At 37.2% G+C, this 20,576-nt stretch overlaps 1 protein-coding gene across 1 annotated transcript in view; it reads right to left on the reverse strand.

Moving 5' to 3' along the window:
• Ets65A (DNA-binding protein D-ETS-3) overlaps positions 1-18,900 on the reverse strand; it is a 64,508-nt gene extending 45,608 nt beyond the window's left edge. The window contains exons 1-2 of the mRNA XM_018516046.1: positions 18,716-18,900; positions 4,396-4,694 (exon numbers count right to left, since the gene is read on the reverse strand). Of these exons, the coding sequence (XP_018371548.1) occupies positions 4,396-4,694; positions 18,716-18,900 (484 nt within the window). The remainder of the gene's footprint in view (positions 1-4,395; positions 4,695-18,715) is intronic.
• Between the last annotated feature and the right edge of the window lie 1,676 nt (positions 18,901-20,576).

Here is a 20,576-nt window from a genome sequence, read left to right on the forward strand (position 1 = left end):
GTTAAAGGAAATAAACGCAGAAAATATTTGTATTCGACATTCAATTATTACTATGAGATCGCATCTCAATGCAGATATTTTCTGAAATAACACGCGGAAATTAATCTTCGGTTAATTGTTCTGATTTTTTACACTACATGAAAACAAAATTAAACTCTAATAATTTTTTTATTAATATAAAAAAAATGTAATAATTTTTATATATCATAAATCACATAAATGGTCAAGTGTTAACGTTAACAACTACATCCTTCTCTTTGTCTCTTCTATTGAAATAATTAATATAGATAGATGAATTTGGAGAAGTGTTCGCGACCAACAATCAACATTCGCCAATACTTTTCCAAATCTACTCGTCCAATCCAATAATTATTAAAAAATTATTGTATACAATAATATTAATAATCAATTACTTTAGTTATGTCTATCTCAACATTTCATTTTTCAAGAATTGTTCCTTGCTAAATTTATAATTACCGTTTATAATTACAGTAAATTTCATAACCAAGTTTCGCCCGTTTCCAACTCGACATTCCATTACTGGAGAATTACCGTGCAGCTAAAATACGACGTCGGAGTACCATGAGTTCAACGAAGTCAACGGTTTTAATTCTAGCGAGGCTTTTGTGCCGCGCGAAATTCGTGCTTCGCGCTCGCATCGAAATTCCGTCGCGCGCGAGAGCGAGGGCCGAAATTTCGCGGAGAATCCAACTCCTTTGTCGGCACGTCTGTATCTAGCGAGAATTATAGCCGAGTTAGGTATAGGTACGCGGCACGAAATGGCTCGACTTAAAATCTAAGTAACCGTGCATCCCCCGGAGCGGGCCACAGATAGGGGAAGATAGAGCAAACCCGGTGGACGTAGAGGGTTGCCCGGGATGGCGAAACGTAGGGAGTGAATCGCGGGGTAGCAGTGGGTGAGTGAGAAGGGAGCATGCGGGAAGAGGGGGAGGAAAGGGAGGGATGCTGGGATGCCGAGGGGAGCATCCGGGATCTCGGAGGGTACGTGGGGCGGTCGGTCGTCATGGATACGCTCCCGGCTAACCCTGTAACCGCTCCTCCCTCGTCATTCTACATTTTCGCAACTACCCGCCGCCATCATCGACCCACCATCTTGTCTCGAACCCTACGAGTCCCGTCAAAATTTTGAGACGATCTTTCGAGACACAGACGCGACTAAAGATTTCTCTTAAACTGAATGACCGTGCTGAATGACAGGTTAATGTACGATTGAATTGAATCCCGTGGATAAATTGTCGCGATATGGTAAAAATGATTAAAAAATTTGAAGAGTTGTAAAGAATAAAATCCAATGTTGAATTACGATGCATAGAATATTACTTGTCTTTGAAGTATTTGTAAGATATTATAAATATAATATGTAATATACGTTATATATGCTATATTCATCTTAATTTTATCTTTAATCTTAAATTTAAAGTTTTAAAAATTGTACTTTATCTATTGTCGCATAATAATATAATAAGAGCAGTTAGTGTAATTGCATTAAAAAAAAATGTTAAAAACTATATAACAAAAATCTGATTATTCGGGATTAATTTAAAAAATAACGGTGATACAAAATCAATTTTACTTTTCTATTTTGAAACGTGATGCGATGTAAAGAAAAGATAACATAAGCTAATAAATTAATTAAGTTGCGTTCCATTTGTTGCTCACACCACTCTTAAAATTATTTCATCCTTGCTGTCAAATATTAAACAAGGACAAATGATGCTCATAAGCACAGTAAGCGCCAAATGGAATGTACTCTTAGTGTTAGTGAAACTGACATATAATAACAGTCTCATCAATTGTGGACTAGTATTACATGTTTAAATATCACAACTATTATATTACGATCACAACCAAATTATCGACTGAAAGAATACCACGAGTATCATTTTGCAAATTAATGGACTTCGCTTCGTGACTATGTGGACCACGTATTGTGTGTGACGTTATTGAATAATATAACGTTATCTCAGCCGGTTATTTCAGTGACCTTGCTGTCGCGGCGCGAGATGAATTAACCAGCGGCGACGAAAAACGTGTTACGGAGCGCGAGCGAAAAACTGTGCGGCGCGGTCCGGCATCCCCGATCGGGATCCAGGAGGAGGGAAGATCGATCGATCGCCATAGGTAAATGCGGGCGACCACGTCGCACCGTTAAACGCAGCCACCGGACGAGACGAAAGTTTCGGGCGAGTCGCCGATAAATTTCGGGAACGGCGAGCAGGATATTGCTGCGGCCGTGGAAAGCAGTCGTCGACGTGCGCTTTGCTCGGCTGGCAGCGATGCAACACCATCGCATCGTGCAACACGACCCCCGCCGTATTCGAACATCACCTCCCCGATCCTCTCCTCCGTTTCCTCATCCACCTCGTTCTCCTCCGTCTCCTCCTCCACCTCCTGCTTCTCCTCTTCCTCCGTCGTTCTCTCCCCTTCCGTTTCACCGTCTCCTCACGGCCCTCGCGGGCGTGGGCGGTAGATAACGTGATTTACACTGGCCGGGTAATTAATGTCCTCGGCGACCGGCGCTTTAAAAAAGCAATCGGAAATCGGCGACAACGAAGAGCAACAGTCAGCCCGCCGCCCGCCGGCTGCTACTACTGCCGGATGACAAATTATCGCGCGCGAGATCGTTACCCCGGTTTTTTTTTTCGCGTTTCTCTTGGCACGAGAGGGTATCGCACTGTGACGCTCGTCTTTACCGGTTCTTAATGATTTCGGAAAGAGATATCGCACCGTTATCAAAGGCGAGACGCCACGTTGCGTTTTCACTACGTTTTCGATATAAATTCGATCCTGCTTGAGAAAATAGTGACGAGTCAATTAACTCGGTGACTTTATATTACAAATTAGATTTTGCTATTTGTGCAAAGATTCAATCGACAAAACAATGGCCTTTATTGTTTCTATAGCACAAGCAAAAATTATCGCAGCAATTTCTCGACATATAATAAATATGTAGCAGATATTACACATGGAAACAATGGCTTTGCCGAAATATTAAAAAAATTTAGCTAGATACAAAATAATTTTCAAAATAATTATGTAGACCGCTTAAATTGTTGTTAGAATGTTAAAACTTTTCACAGCATTGTCGCCAACGTTTATAAGCATCGTACGTAATTATTTTGGTATCTTTAAATCTACTATCTAGCTAAATTTTTACGTAACTCAACAAAAGTGTTCTTTTTGTGCAGTTTTATGATAGGCGAATAATAATATTCTTTTTTCTTATCGAGAAGTATAACAGAAAAGTTTGTGAGAATATTTAATATAAATAGTTATCGTTACTTTGTAAATAATCTTTCTATAGTTTCTTTTTTTCACAAAAAATAAAGCTAAAAATTATGTTAAAAAATAATTACGTATGAAAATTAGATATACAGACATTTATCGGCACGACATGAATACGCGGGTTGCTGATTCTCAGAACGTGTTCGCGATTTAACGAAATCTTAGCGTCGTGTATTGCTTATCAATGTGGGAAAATAGCAAGGGCTTTTACTCTCATTAACCGCATTACGTCATCACGACGTATATTAGAACCGATCGATGGTATCTCCGCACTTATGCATGCCGGGATAAACTTGCGCGTAATCAGGTTGCATGTCTTTCCGCACGTACCGTGCGTGACTTTACGCTCGGTGTTACGGCAACTATTTCGCATCGCCACGCAAAAGTTGCACTTTCGTGCATAGCTCGCACCTGCCTACTTTCCGTTTGGCGATGAAAATAATCTCATTCCTGTATTAATATTTTTACTAGTTGAAAAATTTTTATATAAGAGGAACTGAGCATTCCCTTTTTTTTTACATAGCTACGGGAATATAAAACTTTTGATTTTCATCATAAATATTAACGGAGTGATAGAGAAAATAGTGACACTAATGTCGCAATCATAGTTTAATCGTAACGGAAATATGAGTAATATAAACGGATAAGTGTTAATTGAGATATACACGGAAAAAACTCGAAAACAGATCATCGTATGAAAAAATGTTAAAAAATATTCTATACATTTTGAACAATATTGTCATAGAAAAAATTATCCTTTTTAAATTACACTTACCCTCTATAAAAATGTGTTATTTAGGCTGGTATTTATAAACGGTTTCTATATTTAAGGCTATATCTTAAGCACAGTCTTAACATATAAACAAATTACAGAGCCATATTAGCATAAAACATTATTTAAGATAGTCTTAAAACAAGAACGGACTATAAACCCCGGCCTTAATCCATCTTTTCAAAGAGCATGAAAATGTCAAGCTCAGACCAATGCTGGAAGTCTCAGTTCCTTTTATAAAAAAAGCCATTCGAGGGTGTTTCCTATCAATGTAAGGGAGGGAGATTATAGAGAATTAAGAGGAGAGCTTCGCTTACCGGTGATGGAAGCGGTGGGCGAAATGGCGGACGGGTTGGCGCGCGGAGGCGGCGAAAACGCACCCGCCAGGTAACCACTGCGATCGGCGAGGGCCTGCTTCGCCTTGTCGACGCTTTCCTTGAGTCGTTGAAAGGTGCTGCCGCAGGTGAGGCCGCGGTACGGCCAGTTCTCCTGTTTAACGCCGGCCGCGGTTACACCAGCGGCGGCCGCGGCCGCGGCTCCGGCCCCGGAGGCTCCCTTTAATTCGAGCGCACCTGCGTACGAACAGCTAGCGCTGTCGTACATCACCAAAGAGCCCCTGCAATTTAAGATTGTCTTCTTGAACGCTAGAAAGAGCCATGATCAACCAGATTGTCATATTGGGACAGACTTCGATTGATTGGTATAATCCACTTTCAACTCGATAATAAGTCCTTAAACAGTACGCGAGTATAGTTTCTTTTATTTTGACATTTTTCAGGAACATACTTGTATCCGCAGGACGTAAAAAAATTTAACAATTTTATTCTTTCATTCAGCTACATATTAGGAAGAAGTCTCAATGAGAAACATCTGTATGTCGACGTTGACTCCGTTTCGTTCAATTGAGTACTTCCTGCTGAATATTAACATTGCAACTCTCAGAAATGAAGTTCACGTCGCTGTATGCATCAACTAATAGTAGCTGTCATTATAATAAGTATGACATTTTTTATTGATGTAAACTTGAAACTAGAGAAAAAATGAATTTTATTATGAATCGTAATAAATAGAAGTTTCGTTTCACGTTATTAAATTCTTTTGATTAAAATGGACATGGCTAAAATGTAATGCAGGGTCGAGTGAAGCAAGCCTACGTTACTTTAGGTTGACAGCACTTATACTCATGCAGATACCACAGTTGGGATCATTAAAGGACCCTTGAAACATCCGGTAAAGGCATGATCGAATTAAAATAGATGAGCATATTATATGTATGCGCGAATATTTCTCATTTTACAATCCCACTGAAAGACCAATGTCTTTCAGTTATTATATTCAAACCGTATCTCTTAATTTTTCTTCAAATTATTGACTTTTGTTATATTTGACTTTATATTGAAGAATTTTCCATTTAAATATTCTTTAATATTAGTCAACTAAAATTATTGTTTCTCCTAATCACTGATATCTTCTTATCATTAAAATTACTTAAACGTAATACGTCTTGGAATCTTATTCCATAAGAGATAAGATAAAGGTTTTGTCATGCAATCATTTTTTTTAAGCTTTTATCGTTGGATCATTTATGACGTACGTGTGTTCCCGGGTTAACCGGTCAAAATAACACTTAATAGGTAGGTATATACATATACGTCTACCTTCGGTTGCAGCTGGCCATGAATCAACCAAAGCTGCACACCATCAGGAAAACGTTTATTACATTAGCATTCTTATTCATCATTTTAGGTGCGATATCTGTTAGTGAAGAACAAAAGATCACGTCGAATACGCTATTAATCCACAAGAATTAATATTTCATAGACGCTAGCTTAAACTGTCTTCTTTATCTAATCGCAGATGCTATATTTCGCTTCAATTAAAAATAGGTATTTCGGTAAAAATTGGTTTATAAAATTATTTGTGCAAAATTACATAAAATTATTGGCGGACTTTAATTTACAAATGCAAATAGAAGACGCTTTCTTTACAGTTTTATTTTAATTCGTACATGATACAATGTATTTACTAAATCTTTGTATATATGTCGTGAATTATATGCGATACTTTGCATTTTGTTATCGTTTTCTTTATAACGCTTCGAAAAGAGGCACTGCAAATACTAGAAACATACATTTGGGAGATATCATGTAATAGTTAACAACGGAGCGTTTCTAATCGAAGTCGCGTAATCTAGAAAACATGCCGGGACGCCTATCATCTACATTTCATCGACGGCGCGGCCTCGAACTTATGGTCGTCAAAATTGCGAAAGCGATCCACAATCGAATTTGCATGAGACTCGTTACGATCGTATCTCTCCGCAATTCCGCAACGCCAAGAGCGCGGAGATAAGAGACTACCTACATATAATATTGAAGCTTGTCGTTTATCGCGAGTCCGCTTCCGTCTAATCTTGAAAATCTGCCACTTCCGCTATCCCTTCCCGTATTACATAAATCATTATTCAAACGAAATGATGCCGCACGATGTTACCGATCCACGTGTGATTCGCTCAAACACGTGAAACTCTTATCATAATATTTTTAAATAATTAGTCTCTAGACAGATAAAATGTGTAGCTAATGAAAATTATCATACGAGATAATATTAATATTTAAAATATGAATTATGTATCTAGATATTTTCAACTTTTCATATATGTGTTTAAACACAGATTATCGACTCGCTTTCTATTTGACCTTAGTTATTAATAGAAAGCTAAATAGCTACATTTATTTCTAAGGTTATCATTTTCTCATTAAAATTGATAAATTGATTTATATTGATTTATATTGCATAAAAAGTATTTAAAACAATCTATATTCAAACTTATTTCCGCTCTTTCGTATTCGTGATTTAAACATGATCTAGGTACATGTTGTAAAACTTTACTTAAAAAATTTTACACTAAATAGTTGATTTTGTATATTTATATTTTCCTACATTGAAAAAAAAGACTGGCTGTTGCAGTAAATTAGATGATAAAATATGGCATAGCGTTTTTAATTGGTTGCAGTAGCCAATTTTTGGTTGCAGCAATCAATTTTTGGTTGCGTTATCCTATCCGCAATGTCAGTATCTATAGGATTTCAATGAGATATCAAAATAAAAAATGTTATGCCATATTCAGCTAATCTTTTCTTTCAGTGTATACATAAAACGACATAAATTAAAGACAGGTGAATTTCTAATAGAAATATATGTTAGTAATATGGGTACATATTATAGAATTATTTGAAATGGATTCCGATCGGAATTATTAAATTATTCCTTAAACTTCTATTGTGTTTTCTAAGAAAAACGAAATAATTCCGATCGGAATCCATTCCGACATGTTCCATGATAGGTTCCTGAAATTCTTTCGATAGTGTTATCTTAATCATAAAAAGTGACTTTTTCTCTATCTATTTCGATTGTCATTTATTTACCTTCGATCACCGTGACAATTTTCGCGATGGACCTGTACACGTTTCACTGTTGCTGCGCTGATCGTTCAAACATCATTTTTCTGTGAATCATCCGCCAGAGTCCAGCAGACAAGATGCTGTCTTTTTCACTTGTTATCGCGAAGCATTCGCTGACATTCGATCGGGATGGTTAAGGATAAAAGCACTCTTGTGGGTACGTCCGGATGTCCAACGTGTATTGAGGTCAATCTAATCACAAAACTGTCACATAGTCACGCTGTTCCGCGACACGATAAGCGCGCAGCCGGATTGTCTTTGCGGTTCTGTCTGACAGTTTAAAAGCCGAATCGAGCGATCGATCGTCGGAGATACTGTAGTCTGCGGACTGCTTGGGCGGTCGCCATTTTTACGCTACTGAGAATTTATTTACTATAGTGTACTACAGTGTGCCGTTCTCAATCAATCGTTTCGGTTCTCATCTTTTTAGTTTTTACTATTGAATTTTTATACACTGAGAAAAATAGTCTGATTGGATCAAACAGTAATTCTGAAGGAAAATGGACGAATCAGAATTTTCTGATTAAATCTGCTAGAATTCTAATCGAGATAACTAGAATTCTGATTGATATAATTATTCTGGTAAAAAAAAAAAAAAATAAAAGTTCTAGTAGATTTTATCAGAAATATTGTATCAATCAAAATTCTCAACTAGAATTCTAATAAATTTAACCAGAAAATTCTGATTCGTCCATTTTCAACCAGACATTTTTTTCAGTGTAGATACTGATAAAGTTAATAAAATTCCCGCAAATATTTTGACAACGCAATAAGTGCGAGCCTTAAAATTAATTTTAATTGTAAGATATCTAATTCAAGATAATTTCTTTTTAAAATGAAAAAGTGATGACAACGTGCAAATTAAAAAAGTATTTTGCTACATCACTTCGTACCTTTCTTCTCGACGGTTCTTAATATTTTATAGTTACCAAAAGTTAAAACCAGCGTAATCTCGAGATGAACTGAATCTCCAATACCGTAGATTCAGAAACCTGTATCTCATGCCAATTATACGACGTCCATTGTCGCGTATAATTCACACTCATTATATCGAACAAAACAACTGGTTGTGCCAGCGGGCCGCGCGTTCATCATACGAGATAATTACTCTCCTCGACGCGCGCGTTGACGATTTCCCTTCGCACGCACTCGCACGCGATGGCCGCGTAGTATTGTTTTCCCTATTCGCGCTTTTTCACGACATCACTTTCCGCGGGGTTTTCGGTCAGGTGTCCGATACGGAGAAGGCTGGACCGCGATATCAAGAAGAAGGTACTCCGGGCAGGTTGTCTCGCGCAACTGTGGCCGCCGCGGGCAGCAAATTGCCTGCTTCCGGGCCTCATTACATCACTCTGTTACTCTGTTAACGCTCGCCGGAAACCCCTCTGCCTACCTCGTCTAAACTCTCGTCTCGCATATATATGTATATATATATCTACACACACATATCATTTAAACGCATCGTCGCGGACGCGACACAAACGCGCGATTGCACGCGAGAGGGAGAAAAAGCCGTCCGAGACCACCGGGAAAACGCATCCCAATGTCGTGTGAAAATCATGTCGCGACGCTTTATTTCCTGTCAAAGAAATCCTCGTCGATAAATTAAAAATCAATTCCTCAGTAGAAGATATTCCTGTTTCAAGCAAAATAAAATGCGATTCAATAAGTCTTAAAATCAAGAGAAATAAAAAATAACTATTTCTATAAAATTTACACGTAATTAAAAGAAATCGTATTTATGTGCAATAAAATTATGGTGATGTATTATATTATAATATTGAGTCAATTAATGCAAAGTAATTAATTTTTTTCTTCCTGCGTTGTAGATCTTTGAGAGCAAAAATAGGATAGAATTAAACAGAGAAATTGAATTTTATACTTTATACTACAAAATCATTTCAATCATACATATTTATACTCATACAAAAACCGGAAGCAGAATTATTTTATTTTACAAACAAAGATAAGTCCTATATAAGCTCGAATAAAATAATATTATTGAAGAATATATTTGTTTTGATAATACAATGAAATTATTTACACAAGTTTTGCGAGCATCCGAATTATATCGAAATGTGCGAAATTTTCTCATTAAGAACGTTCCAATCATAAACGACGTGCGTATATAAAATCACGTTTTTCTTCACATGCGTATGAAAATTTCGCATTTTTCTAAAAGAAGAAAAAAAGAATATAAACGGTGATCGCGGTGCGTAACGCGCTAAAGTAAGGGGACGACGTAGCGGTCGGTGGACACGCGCGGTAATTTCGCGTTGGTCAATGCGTGCGCTCGCCGTTTAGCCCGTAAAACGTGCGTGGCGATAGACGCGGAGACGCGTCATGCGTAAGGCTCCGTCAACGGAATTATAAGGCCACGTCCCGCGATACCGAAGTGCTTCCGTTCGCGCGAATTGAATCCTCGGACCTACTGGTATCTACACTACTATAATTAATATACTACTGTAATTAATATAATATGTTTAAGCATTTTGAGTTTGTGTAAGTATACACGAAGAAAATTTTATATTAAGTTTTAATACAATTTTAAATTACTTTTACTACGTCTTGTATTTTCGATGGACCATCACAACATGATTCCGACATAACTTTTACTATGGCAATACTAATTTTTATCACATAAATAAAGTAATTTTTGTTAAAAGCCAGTGCTTAAGCCATATTCTAACATGCAAACAGTTAATTTTTATTATGGTACGCATACAAAATTTGCTAGGTATATATTTTTTACTTATCTTTACAATACTAACTTTTATTCAACAAGTTTTAATTTCGTAATAAACAATTTTTATTATGAAAAAGTAAAAATTACGTTGTATTATTGTTTTAAAAAAAAATAGCTATAGCATTTAAACTTATAATTGTCATGATGTCCGCGGCTTCTACAACATTATAGTAATTTTAAACATAAAATTTTCTCCGTGTACTTTTAATAGTTCAATTATGAAATTTATTACACATTATTCTTAGAAATTTTGATACCTGTATTTACCACATTGTTATCTATTCGATCATCTTTTTGTGTACAGTTATTCCTGCAATAAAATTACTACGATTGAACGAAGCTTGGAATTTCAACACCAGAAAGAAAGTGACAAATATAAAGATTAATTATGGTGTTTAAATTAATTGAAATTATATTTATAAATTTCTCCCAATTAAAAGTTTCAGAAAATTAACATGATAAAAATAAAATCTTTATTATTTTACGTTTGCAAGATTTATTACAAATCTCGTTACAATTTCTCTTCTAAATTCTTATTATTTCAATTTTAACATGGCTTAAGAGCTTAAACGAGCAAATAATTAATAAACAAATAAGCAAACAATTTTTTCGCTTTCCTTCTTGTATAATATTTTAAGATCTGCAGTTCCTATAATACGATTAGCGTTTTAAAAAGAGGATGAGATACAAATTAATCGAATAGCTAATACACGAAACAGATTATTAATTAATACTGATGTGATACAGTAAGAAAAACAAGATACAAGTCTATTTTTATTATTGATACATTAAATGCCTTAGTATGTTTATGATAGTTGAACGACGAATTTGTAGATAAATATCAAATATCGAAGAAAACGCTTGTAAAATCGCCATAAATCCGCGTATAAACAATGCAAAACGATCGCGGTTGCTTTCGGTGTTATCGATATTGTTCCATCGGCGAGAGTCATCGGTGCGACGGAAGCGCGCGGCCGACAATCTTCGGTTTCCTCTTTTCGGGGTGTTCTTCCCCGTACATTTCTCCAGCGCGTAAAACGCTCCGATTTCTGCCGCACTAACCGGAAAAACGAAACGTCAGACACTTACCGTCAGTGCGGGGGCCTACGTGGTATCTTGTCCAGCACTGTCACTGATCCAGTTCAATTCCCCGAGATATCTCCCTCGATCTCACCGACAATATATATTCGGTGGATCGCGATTCTCGCGTTTTCTCTCCACCGGCAACGGCCTCCTAAGATCTCCTCGATCGTTCCAATATCTTCACGTTCACTTTAAATGTTCACTGTGGCGTCCGGAAAAAAATCGAGAGGGATCATTGACTACGGAACCGACACTGAGAATCGCGACGGATAAAAAGCGAGTAACATGCGGGGGAGGGTAGATACATGTACTCGCCGGAGCGTGGATGTCTCTTCGCGGGGATTACCAGAGCGGTGACTTCGGTTCGATCGCTCGTTCGCTCGCTCGCGGGGATATCCCGAGAGTTTGTCAGCGCGCGTGGACCACCGTGGCAGACTCGGCCGCGGTACGACGGACGCACATTTGGCAGCGTCGTTATCAGTCGCGGTCCGACGATTGGCTGTATCGGAGCCTGCGCCGGTACGTCCTCCGCGGGGGGGGAAAAACCGAGCCGAGCGAGAGGGAGACGGAGAGACAGGGAGGTGAGGGTGGACGACGAGGGTGGAGAACGAAGAGGGAGAAGAGGACGCGGGGTAGATTCCCGCTCTCGCCCCCGGACACGAGCTCTCCGACATGGAGCGGCTCCTTAGAGGCGGGATCATCCACCAGGCTGCTCCTTTCTCTCTCTCCCTCCTCCCCCCTCTCTCTCTTTCTCTCGCGCTCACATACATACACTCTCCTTCTCTCTCTCTCTCTCTCTCTCTCTCTCTCTCTCTCTCTCTGCTACCCATTCTCCCTCCGTCTCTCTTGACCGTCTTTCTCCACCCTCGTTTCGCTACTGTCTCCTTCGGCCTCACCCCGCTTCGCGCGTTAGAAGAGCGTAGGTGGGAAACGTGGCGGAAGGCTTCCCGCGGAGCGTCATATGAGACGCGCGCGATATCCCACGGTGCTTTTATTATTATTGATGCCGTGGATACTGGCGTAGCGTGATAAGCACCCGTAGAGACGAGCGAGAAATGGATTGACGCCGATCGCGCGGTGCGTTGTCATGAGTTGATCGCGCCCGACACCTTGTGGAGTAACCGCGCGAAAAGCGCCTCCTCCGCGCGGAAGACGCTGAAAGGTAATAATAAAGTACACGTTCCTACACGTATGCGTCCTACGTACTGCGATCAGGTGCCGTCAGCGATTTTCCGTAAGCGACACGGATGTGCTTTTGAGGTAACAGCAGCGAGTTACTTTGTGGAAAAGGGGTGGAAACGGGAGAGATTGACGGCAATGGAAATAAATTCACTCTTGCGATCGAAGTTTAGGCCGTAAATTAAAGAGATTGTACTTTGTATGAAATTATTTTTCTTTCGATGTAATTCGAACTTCCTTGAGACATTTCCCCTTAAACTTCATTATTAGATATTTTATTTTCATAGCTTTCTTGAACTTTTGGCTTATATAGTTATTAAAATTATAGTATTTCTTGTATAAAATATAAAAAAGACACGTACATGATATTTTAATTATAGAAAATTAAAATGATTTTGAGATGCACTGATTGATAAATAATTTTTTATTACATAGAAGCTCGTCAATTGGAGCATAAATTATATAAATAAATAATACAATTTTGTATTTTGCCCGACCAGAAAATCATTTAACATTCTTTCCATGGACCAAATATATGTGTTCGATATCTTTTGTGGTTTATTATACGATGTAAGAATAGCATATAAAAGTGATACAGAACAGAGAAAGAAAAGGTAAGCAAAAGAATAATTAGAGAGAAGACTATTGTATAATTTGGAATTAGTGAAGAATCTCAAAGAGAAAGGGATAGAAAGACAAAATGGATTTATGCCTAGAAAATCATCGTGGCTGTTGGCCGATGACACGGTTGAAATGTCCAATTTGTTTGATTAATATATCAGCGATATCGCGTGATCTTCGTGCGAGATCGGTTCGCCGTGCGAATAGTGAGCCTATCTGCTTGTAGTGAAAATTATCTGATCCACGCGGTGGAGTAACAACGGGGGCGCGACAGGCCGGACACGTGCCTGGTATACGATTTTCAAAGGGCAGCCTGGGCATGGGGTAGCATATATTCATACGTATCGCGATAATAATGTATCGTTATCGCCGCCTTCGTTAACCAACTCGCGCGCCATCGGCAGCGGCGCGGCGGCGGCGGTGGCAGTGGCGACAAAATCAATGCTTTGATTTAATAGAATTCCGTTTCGTTATATCCCGCACATTGCATAAAATTCGTGACTTGTATGGACACTCGCGTGCAAATGAGAAAAATTTCCATACTGCTAAAAACCATCGTGTCCTCCGCTATGTTGATACGATAAAAATAATGAAGTTAAATGAAGATGTTTACTGAAGAAGAAGAAAGAAAATGAAATACTGTCATCACGATGCATAACGTTCATAATTTGTTAACTCTGAGTAAAAAAAGAAGGGTACGAACCATCGGAAACAGAAGGCTTAATTTATCTTTTTGAATTTAACGATACAAAGGTATGTATAAGACTGAGTTAATAATTGCAAATCATTTGAAGAAATATAGATTGTAATTTATTTTTTAATTCGGATATTTCTACATTTGATATAAATTAAATAAAATAAAGTTTATATCTTAAAGATTTTTCCTTGTTTTATTCTACATTTCTGAATCCTACTTCTAGTAATTTAATCTTATGTTATATGTATAGTAAAAATGTTTATAAAATGAAAGATAAAAAGTACAAGTTAGATGATAAATTATATTTTCATTAAATCTTATTTCTATTCTTTAGAACTAGAAAATTATCAAAACTAAGCTAATTTACATTAATAGAAATGAACATAAATTTACTGTTGAGTTAATTAAATTTATTATTAAGTAATCTATTGATTATTTGTATCATTAGCCAATTGCGCCATTTTTACTGTATTTAAACTTCTAATATAAACTTCTATTATATGAAATATTGAAAAGTTGATTGTAAAATTGAAAAAGTTTTCTTACTTTAATATTAGAATAGATTTGTACTTACATTAAAGATTAATTCCGGGATTGTTTAAACGGTTCTATCGCAAGCTATTTTTACATGTACTTCAGACACTCCTAACGACGGTCATCGCCGTTGTTCCGCTTCCTATGACCGCCATGAATAATGTCGTACCTCTTCGTTCATGCGTAAAGTTTCCGATCGTCGAACGAGAAGCGATGTCAATCGTGCGAGAAACATCAATGCATTGTACATACGACTGATCGTGATCTGCGCGAAGCCGAAGTGCATTGTCATGTAAAAGTCTGATAGTTTTATTCTTCTGCAAACAACAACACGTCCGAGCCACGCAAGCGAAACGCTTTCAAATACATAGAAAAGAACTTTGCTGAAATTCTTTTTGTTATACAATCGGTGTTTTATAACTATATTTCGTAATTATATTTTTTGACATTGAGACTTTTCTTAATTCTGGGTTTTATTTATAATTGTATTATCTATAACTGTTACGCTAGAGAAATATTTTATAAAATATTTCGCTCAATTTGTTCGTGCTCAACAATAACTTCGTTTGTCGTTAAAAAATATTATACGTCTTGAATAAAAAAAATTATTTCTGAAACAGTCGTTTGTATACTTAATAGAAATGATGATATTTCAAATAATAAATTAGATAACATATCTTGCATAATTTCTTTGAAGACGTATCATATTATTATATATGCTCTTTTATATTTTTACCTTCCAAAAAGTATTTTCATTTTTTGGCATTTGATAAGCGGTAAAGGAATTCTTTATCGCGCGTTCTAGAATTAAACATTTTTCTGCAAAATATATATTTGTGAAAATTTCTATCTCTAGACTTGGATGTGGTACATGCTGCGAAAAATATATTGTCCTCGGCGATGTCTTCACCAACGGTAACCGCTTATCACGCACGAGGTTCGCGTATAACCGCGAGGACGAGTCTATCGGCGTTTAGCCGGCTTTCGTGAATGTAAACTAGGCGTTTCCTGCACGTATCGTACAAAGTGCTCGATTCGCTGGTCTTTTTTCACCCAGGCCGATCGATAATGCCATTGCAAACACCCTGTATGTGCTCGGTTAATGTTAATGGCAGGGGCCGGCTCGGTCGAACGGGGTGGGTTGCCCCTTTGCCCGTGAGTTAGAGCTTCCTGAGGCTTTCCTCGCATCCTCCGCTCTACCCCGTCCTATCCCGTTCAAGTCTTGCTTGGCTAATGGTAAGGGCAGGAAATATCAAAAGTCGTCTCCATGATCGTTCTTTTTACCTTATTTCTCTCTCTCTCTCTCTCTCTCTCGCTCTCTCCTTTCTCTGTCTTTTCTTTCTGTTTTTATCTCTAGTTCTTTCTCCTTCTTTTTTTAATACAGCTAGATACCTTCATAGTACTTTACACACGACTTTCGAAAGACAAAAAATAGTTTTGAAATGAATTTAAAAACAAAAATTTTAAACGAGAATCTGAGACAATAATCATATGATGGATATTTATGTTATTATAGTGACCGAAAAGATATCTTCTTATCATATAACATTATATTTTATGCGAATTAAGTATAGAAAATTAATAGATTGATGAGGTCATTGTAAGCGAAAGAAAATTGATAATTTAAATGAAATGTGATCCTCGTAAGTTTAAATTAAAAGCAATATGGTAAATAAAACGAAATATATATTTGACATATACAAATGTAAGGTAAAGTCAATTTGATTTATAAAGCTTTGGTTTATAATGATCTCTTTCTGAAATTTCTGCATCTATAATTCCTACACATGCAAAAACAATTATAAAAAAATAATTATTAAATTAAAGATGAAAGGAAGGAGAAAGGTGGAAATGAAAAAAAGATATTACAAGCATAATTTACATTTGATTTAAATAATAATAAAGACAGAAATTTGTGTTTTAGAGTACGTTGCTTAAACTTAGAATTAATCGATAATATATATATATATATTGTTTATTCTTTACACTCAAAATAATTACCTATATGTATAAGAAATATTTAGCAATATATTTACAATAATTATTTATATGTTTTGTTGTTACTGTAAGAAAAATATTAAATGCTGAGAACAGAATGGAAAACGATGATGTTTTTTACAGTGACCTTAACATCGCGAATTCCTTCTGGGAAGGTCGCAACGGGGTTAATACGTTTATCGTGCGCAAAACGTGATCGTCGAAATGATAAAAGAAAAAATGAATCTGACTCAAGAGAGTAAATGTAATCACTGTTTGTCACGAACAGCAACGCATTCAACAGGTTAAAGCAACACATTAAAAAGAACGCGAATTTATTCGCATGCTTAAAAATCTCTTTCGTATCTCGTGAATTCGGTCACGATATTTCACCGGGATGAACAGTACCAGATACCAGCGTATAAAATAGTAACACGTTAATCTTCTTCTCGCGTGTTCGTGAAAATAAATTACTCTAGAAATGCTACAGATTTACTACAACGGTTTTCTGACGTTACGTGAGTAATTTAGTCTTTTCTTCCTTGGAGGCGTTTATTAAGAATTCTCAGAAAGATCCTTAACGATACTTGTTCAAGTGAAGAGCCATAATCTTTTAGATTTTAGAATCTTGTCTATATAATAAATTTCTTTTTGTATGATTAAACATTTTAATAACTTCTGTTAAAATTTTATAGGAACATAATAAAAAAAAGTGTTGGAAAAGTGTTATTTGAAAAAGCTTTTTTCTTCTTTAATGAATAAACAGCAAGCGTTGTATATGCATAGCTTTGGCCATAAATATAAGGCACCCTTAATTTATTACACTTTTTTGGGGAAAATAAACTTAACAGAGGGCTAACAAAATATTAAATTGTTATAAGAATAAATATTATTTTTTAATAGAATTGTTTTTAATTTTTAATTTTAATAAAACTGTTTTTTATCTTTCGTTAGATATTTTTTTATTAGAACGTTTTCGTACAGCCAAAGCTGTATAATATAAAATAAATAATTGAAATATCAAAATTTTTAATCATCTTATGTCTCTAAATAATTTTCATGAATTTTATAATACATGCTTCATCTTTATATTATTGACTCATTTTCCTTGTTTTTCTTTCTCTTACTAAAAACCAGATGGCTTTTAAATTCTGTCATAAATTTGTAGGCGACAAATGTATAGTAAGTTTGAAACTTTGACAGATGTATGTATGTAGGACACGCAAATTATAAGCAGTTGACCGCTTGTTAAGGCTATTCTCCAAATGTTCTCAACTCAGAGTGGTTTGCCGCTTGTACTTTTGATACAAAGAAGTGCAATTAGCAACAACATGCACACGAGACGAGCCGCAGCGGTGAAAAGACGCACAATCGCGGCACGCTCCGTACGTAACGCACGTACGTAAATTCGACCCGAGGGATTCACCGATATATCGCCTGATTTAATTTGTTGCAATTAGGGCCAAGGGTCGCTCGAGCGTACATCGATGCGGAACAGAGGAGCGGAGCACAAGGAGGGAGAGAGAGATAGAGGAAGAGCAGTCTCCACCCGTGGCTCACCGCGCCCTGCTATTAATATCAGTTAACGACACGATATGATCACTTGTCTATACCCAGACAGCCAGCTGCCAGCGGCGGCCGTTTGAGCCGAGTCATGACTCGAACCATGTCGACGCGCAGATCGCTTCGACCGTGATTCGAGCTCATCGATTGCAAGCTGACTCATCGGGACGAACTGTTTCACCTCGACTCATAATTTCGCGAATTCTAATACGCAGTTAGATAATCCCATCGCGGCTTTCAAATTAATTTGTGTTAACACTAACTCTTCTCAGCCAAGCGTCAAATATTGCGCAAATGAAAGAAGATAAGAGATTCAAAGTAAAGAATCTATATATAATCAGAAACGTTATTTTACAATATCTGTAAAATAATATTTGTCTTCGTAAGACAGCAAAGAATTACATTTCTTAATATCTTCCATTGTGCCATTACGTAAAGATATTTTTGAAACACTTACGTTTGCAGTTGCTGATATGCCAACAATAGCAGGTCCGCGATACGCAAGAAAACGTCATAGGGCCATTATGGCAGTGGCATACGTACCGATAGCAATGGGCGATAGGGAGCGGGTTCTATCTAGCAGACATCCGGCCAGCATCGAAACAAGCCGACCGCGCGCGGATTACCATAAGCATTTATATATGCGCCAGCGCATTATACTTGCATACCCGTCGAGCGAAGGTGCCCCGTTGTCGACGACGGTAGCGCCTCGTATTAGGCGCGGGTACCGCACAGGGGATGCGTGTAGGTGCCCATCAGACCTGGCTACTTACTTACGTGTACCAGCCGGCCTCACGAGCCGCCGACACGCGAGCCTGATTGACTTGTAGATGAGGCGACACAGTCGATATACTCCGGACTCTATACCGTCCGGCCTCTGGAAATGGCCCCCTGGCCGCCACCTACCATCATCACGGCCAGCCCCATGGTTCCATGGTTTGCTAGCAGGAATTCCCATGGTTGCATCGCGGTTCTCTCGCCCCCCCAGTGATGCTTTCCATCCCTCGTCTCCGGAGCGTTTCTCTCGCTCATCGTTCTCTCGCTCTATTTGACTCTCTTTTTCTCTCTCTCTTTTTCACCCTTTTTATCCGCTCTCTTCGCCCTCTTTCCCAGTCACCGACCGTTATCTAGTTAATTAATCTCCGCCGACGACGGTAGTCGACTAGCGGGGCGGTAAAACTCCCACCGTCGCTGCCGCCGTAACGAGCCGCGGCGACGAAAGTGTCGAGCGGCCACAACCACCCCCTGTTCTCCGGCACTCCGTTCGCTGGCGTGGCGTTACCCTCCTTTCGTCGGGAAATTTTAATTACGGTGAAAGAAAAACGGACAGGCCTCGTTAGAGTCCGGACGAGTATAGAAAGTTAGTTAGATTTTCGAGGGAGTTCGGAGATTCATACGATGGAAAAGAGATATCAATCAAATGAAGTACGTGAAGTATGTGATCTTGAGATTTTAATGATCCGTGTAATTTAATTACTAAAACGGGCTTGTACGAGCAAAATAACTGAATCAGAAATTCGGATGCTTTAATTATATTTTTTTTGTTTATATTACCTTTAAGATTCACATCAGATGATTAGTAAGAATGATTATAAAGTAGCTAATTCCTTTAGATGGTTCCTTGGATGGTTCTAAAAAAGACGAAAAAATTAAAAAATTAATTAAGTGTTTAATAGTTAATTTGGAATAGACTTTGCTTCAGTAAAAAAATTTAAACGTAACGTTAATTTTCAAGAAATGTAACGATAAAAGCAAAGTAAAGAATTTTACACTAAAGCATCTTTTAAAAAGGGTTTATATTCGAATAATTAAAAATCAATATTCTTTTATTATTTATATTAATATTTAAAACATTTTATATTTAAAAAGAAAAAATTTTTTATATATAGTTATGTACATATATCATATCATTATTTTCATGAATACAGATATTAACCAACTTTGAGAAAAATTGATCGTAATATCTGCAATCTTCTCGTTAATTCTTCAACTTTGCAATATTCTTGTAGCATTCACACCTCAATATTCATATTCCTTCCGTTGGTTGTTGCTTCGAGTGTATAAATGGTATAATCATTTCGAAGATATATCAGTAGAGCTGTAGGTAATGACTGGACAAGAGTAAAAGTAGACCGACTGTGTACACACTAACTCTAGGCAGTTACCTGCAATATTCATTACCATGGGGTAGAAATTTATCGATCTCAACCTCAACAATGGTTGGTCTACCGATCGGATAGTTAGAACTAGAATTTTGTCCACGGATAATGCAAACAACTAAGTTTCTAACAATTCCAATTTTTTAAATATCTTCGAAATTATAGACTATTGTATTAAAAACGCACCCTTTTTTCATATATATAAAACGCATGATTATTTTCTAAGTAAATAATTAATAAGCTCTTTAAGTAGATTTAATAAAATGTCATGCGTCTGATTTAAGCCAGGGATCTTCTACTGTTTGCTATAATTTTACTCAACTATGTTACAACTACAATATATTAGTATCAAATTATTATAATATGCTATTAGACGCGATAGTCTTGAGAGGAGCAGTTACCTCCACCAAGATTTTACCTTTTAGAACGAGAATATCGATTTGCGAGAGCATCCCCAAGCCTCAACGTCGCTCAT

Source organism: Trachymyrmex cornetzi, unplaced genomic scaffold, assembly GCF_001594075.2.
Source record: "Trachymyrmex cornetzi isolate Tcor2-1 unplaced genomic scaffold, Tcor1.1 scaffold61, whole genome shotgun sequence".
Classification (NCBI taxonomy): domain Eukaryota; kingdom Metazoa; phylum Arthropoda; class Insecta; order Hymenoptera; family Formicidae; genus Trachymyrmex; species Trachymyrmex cornetzi.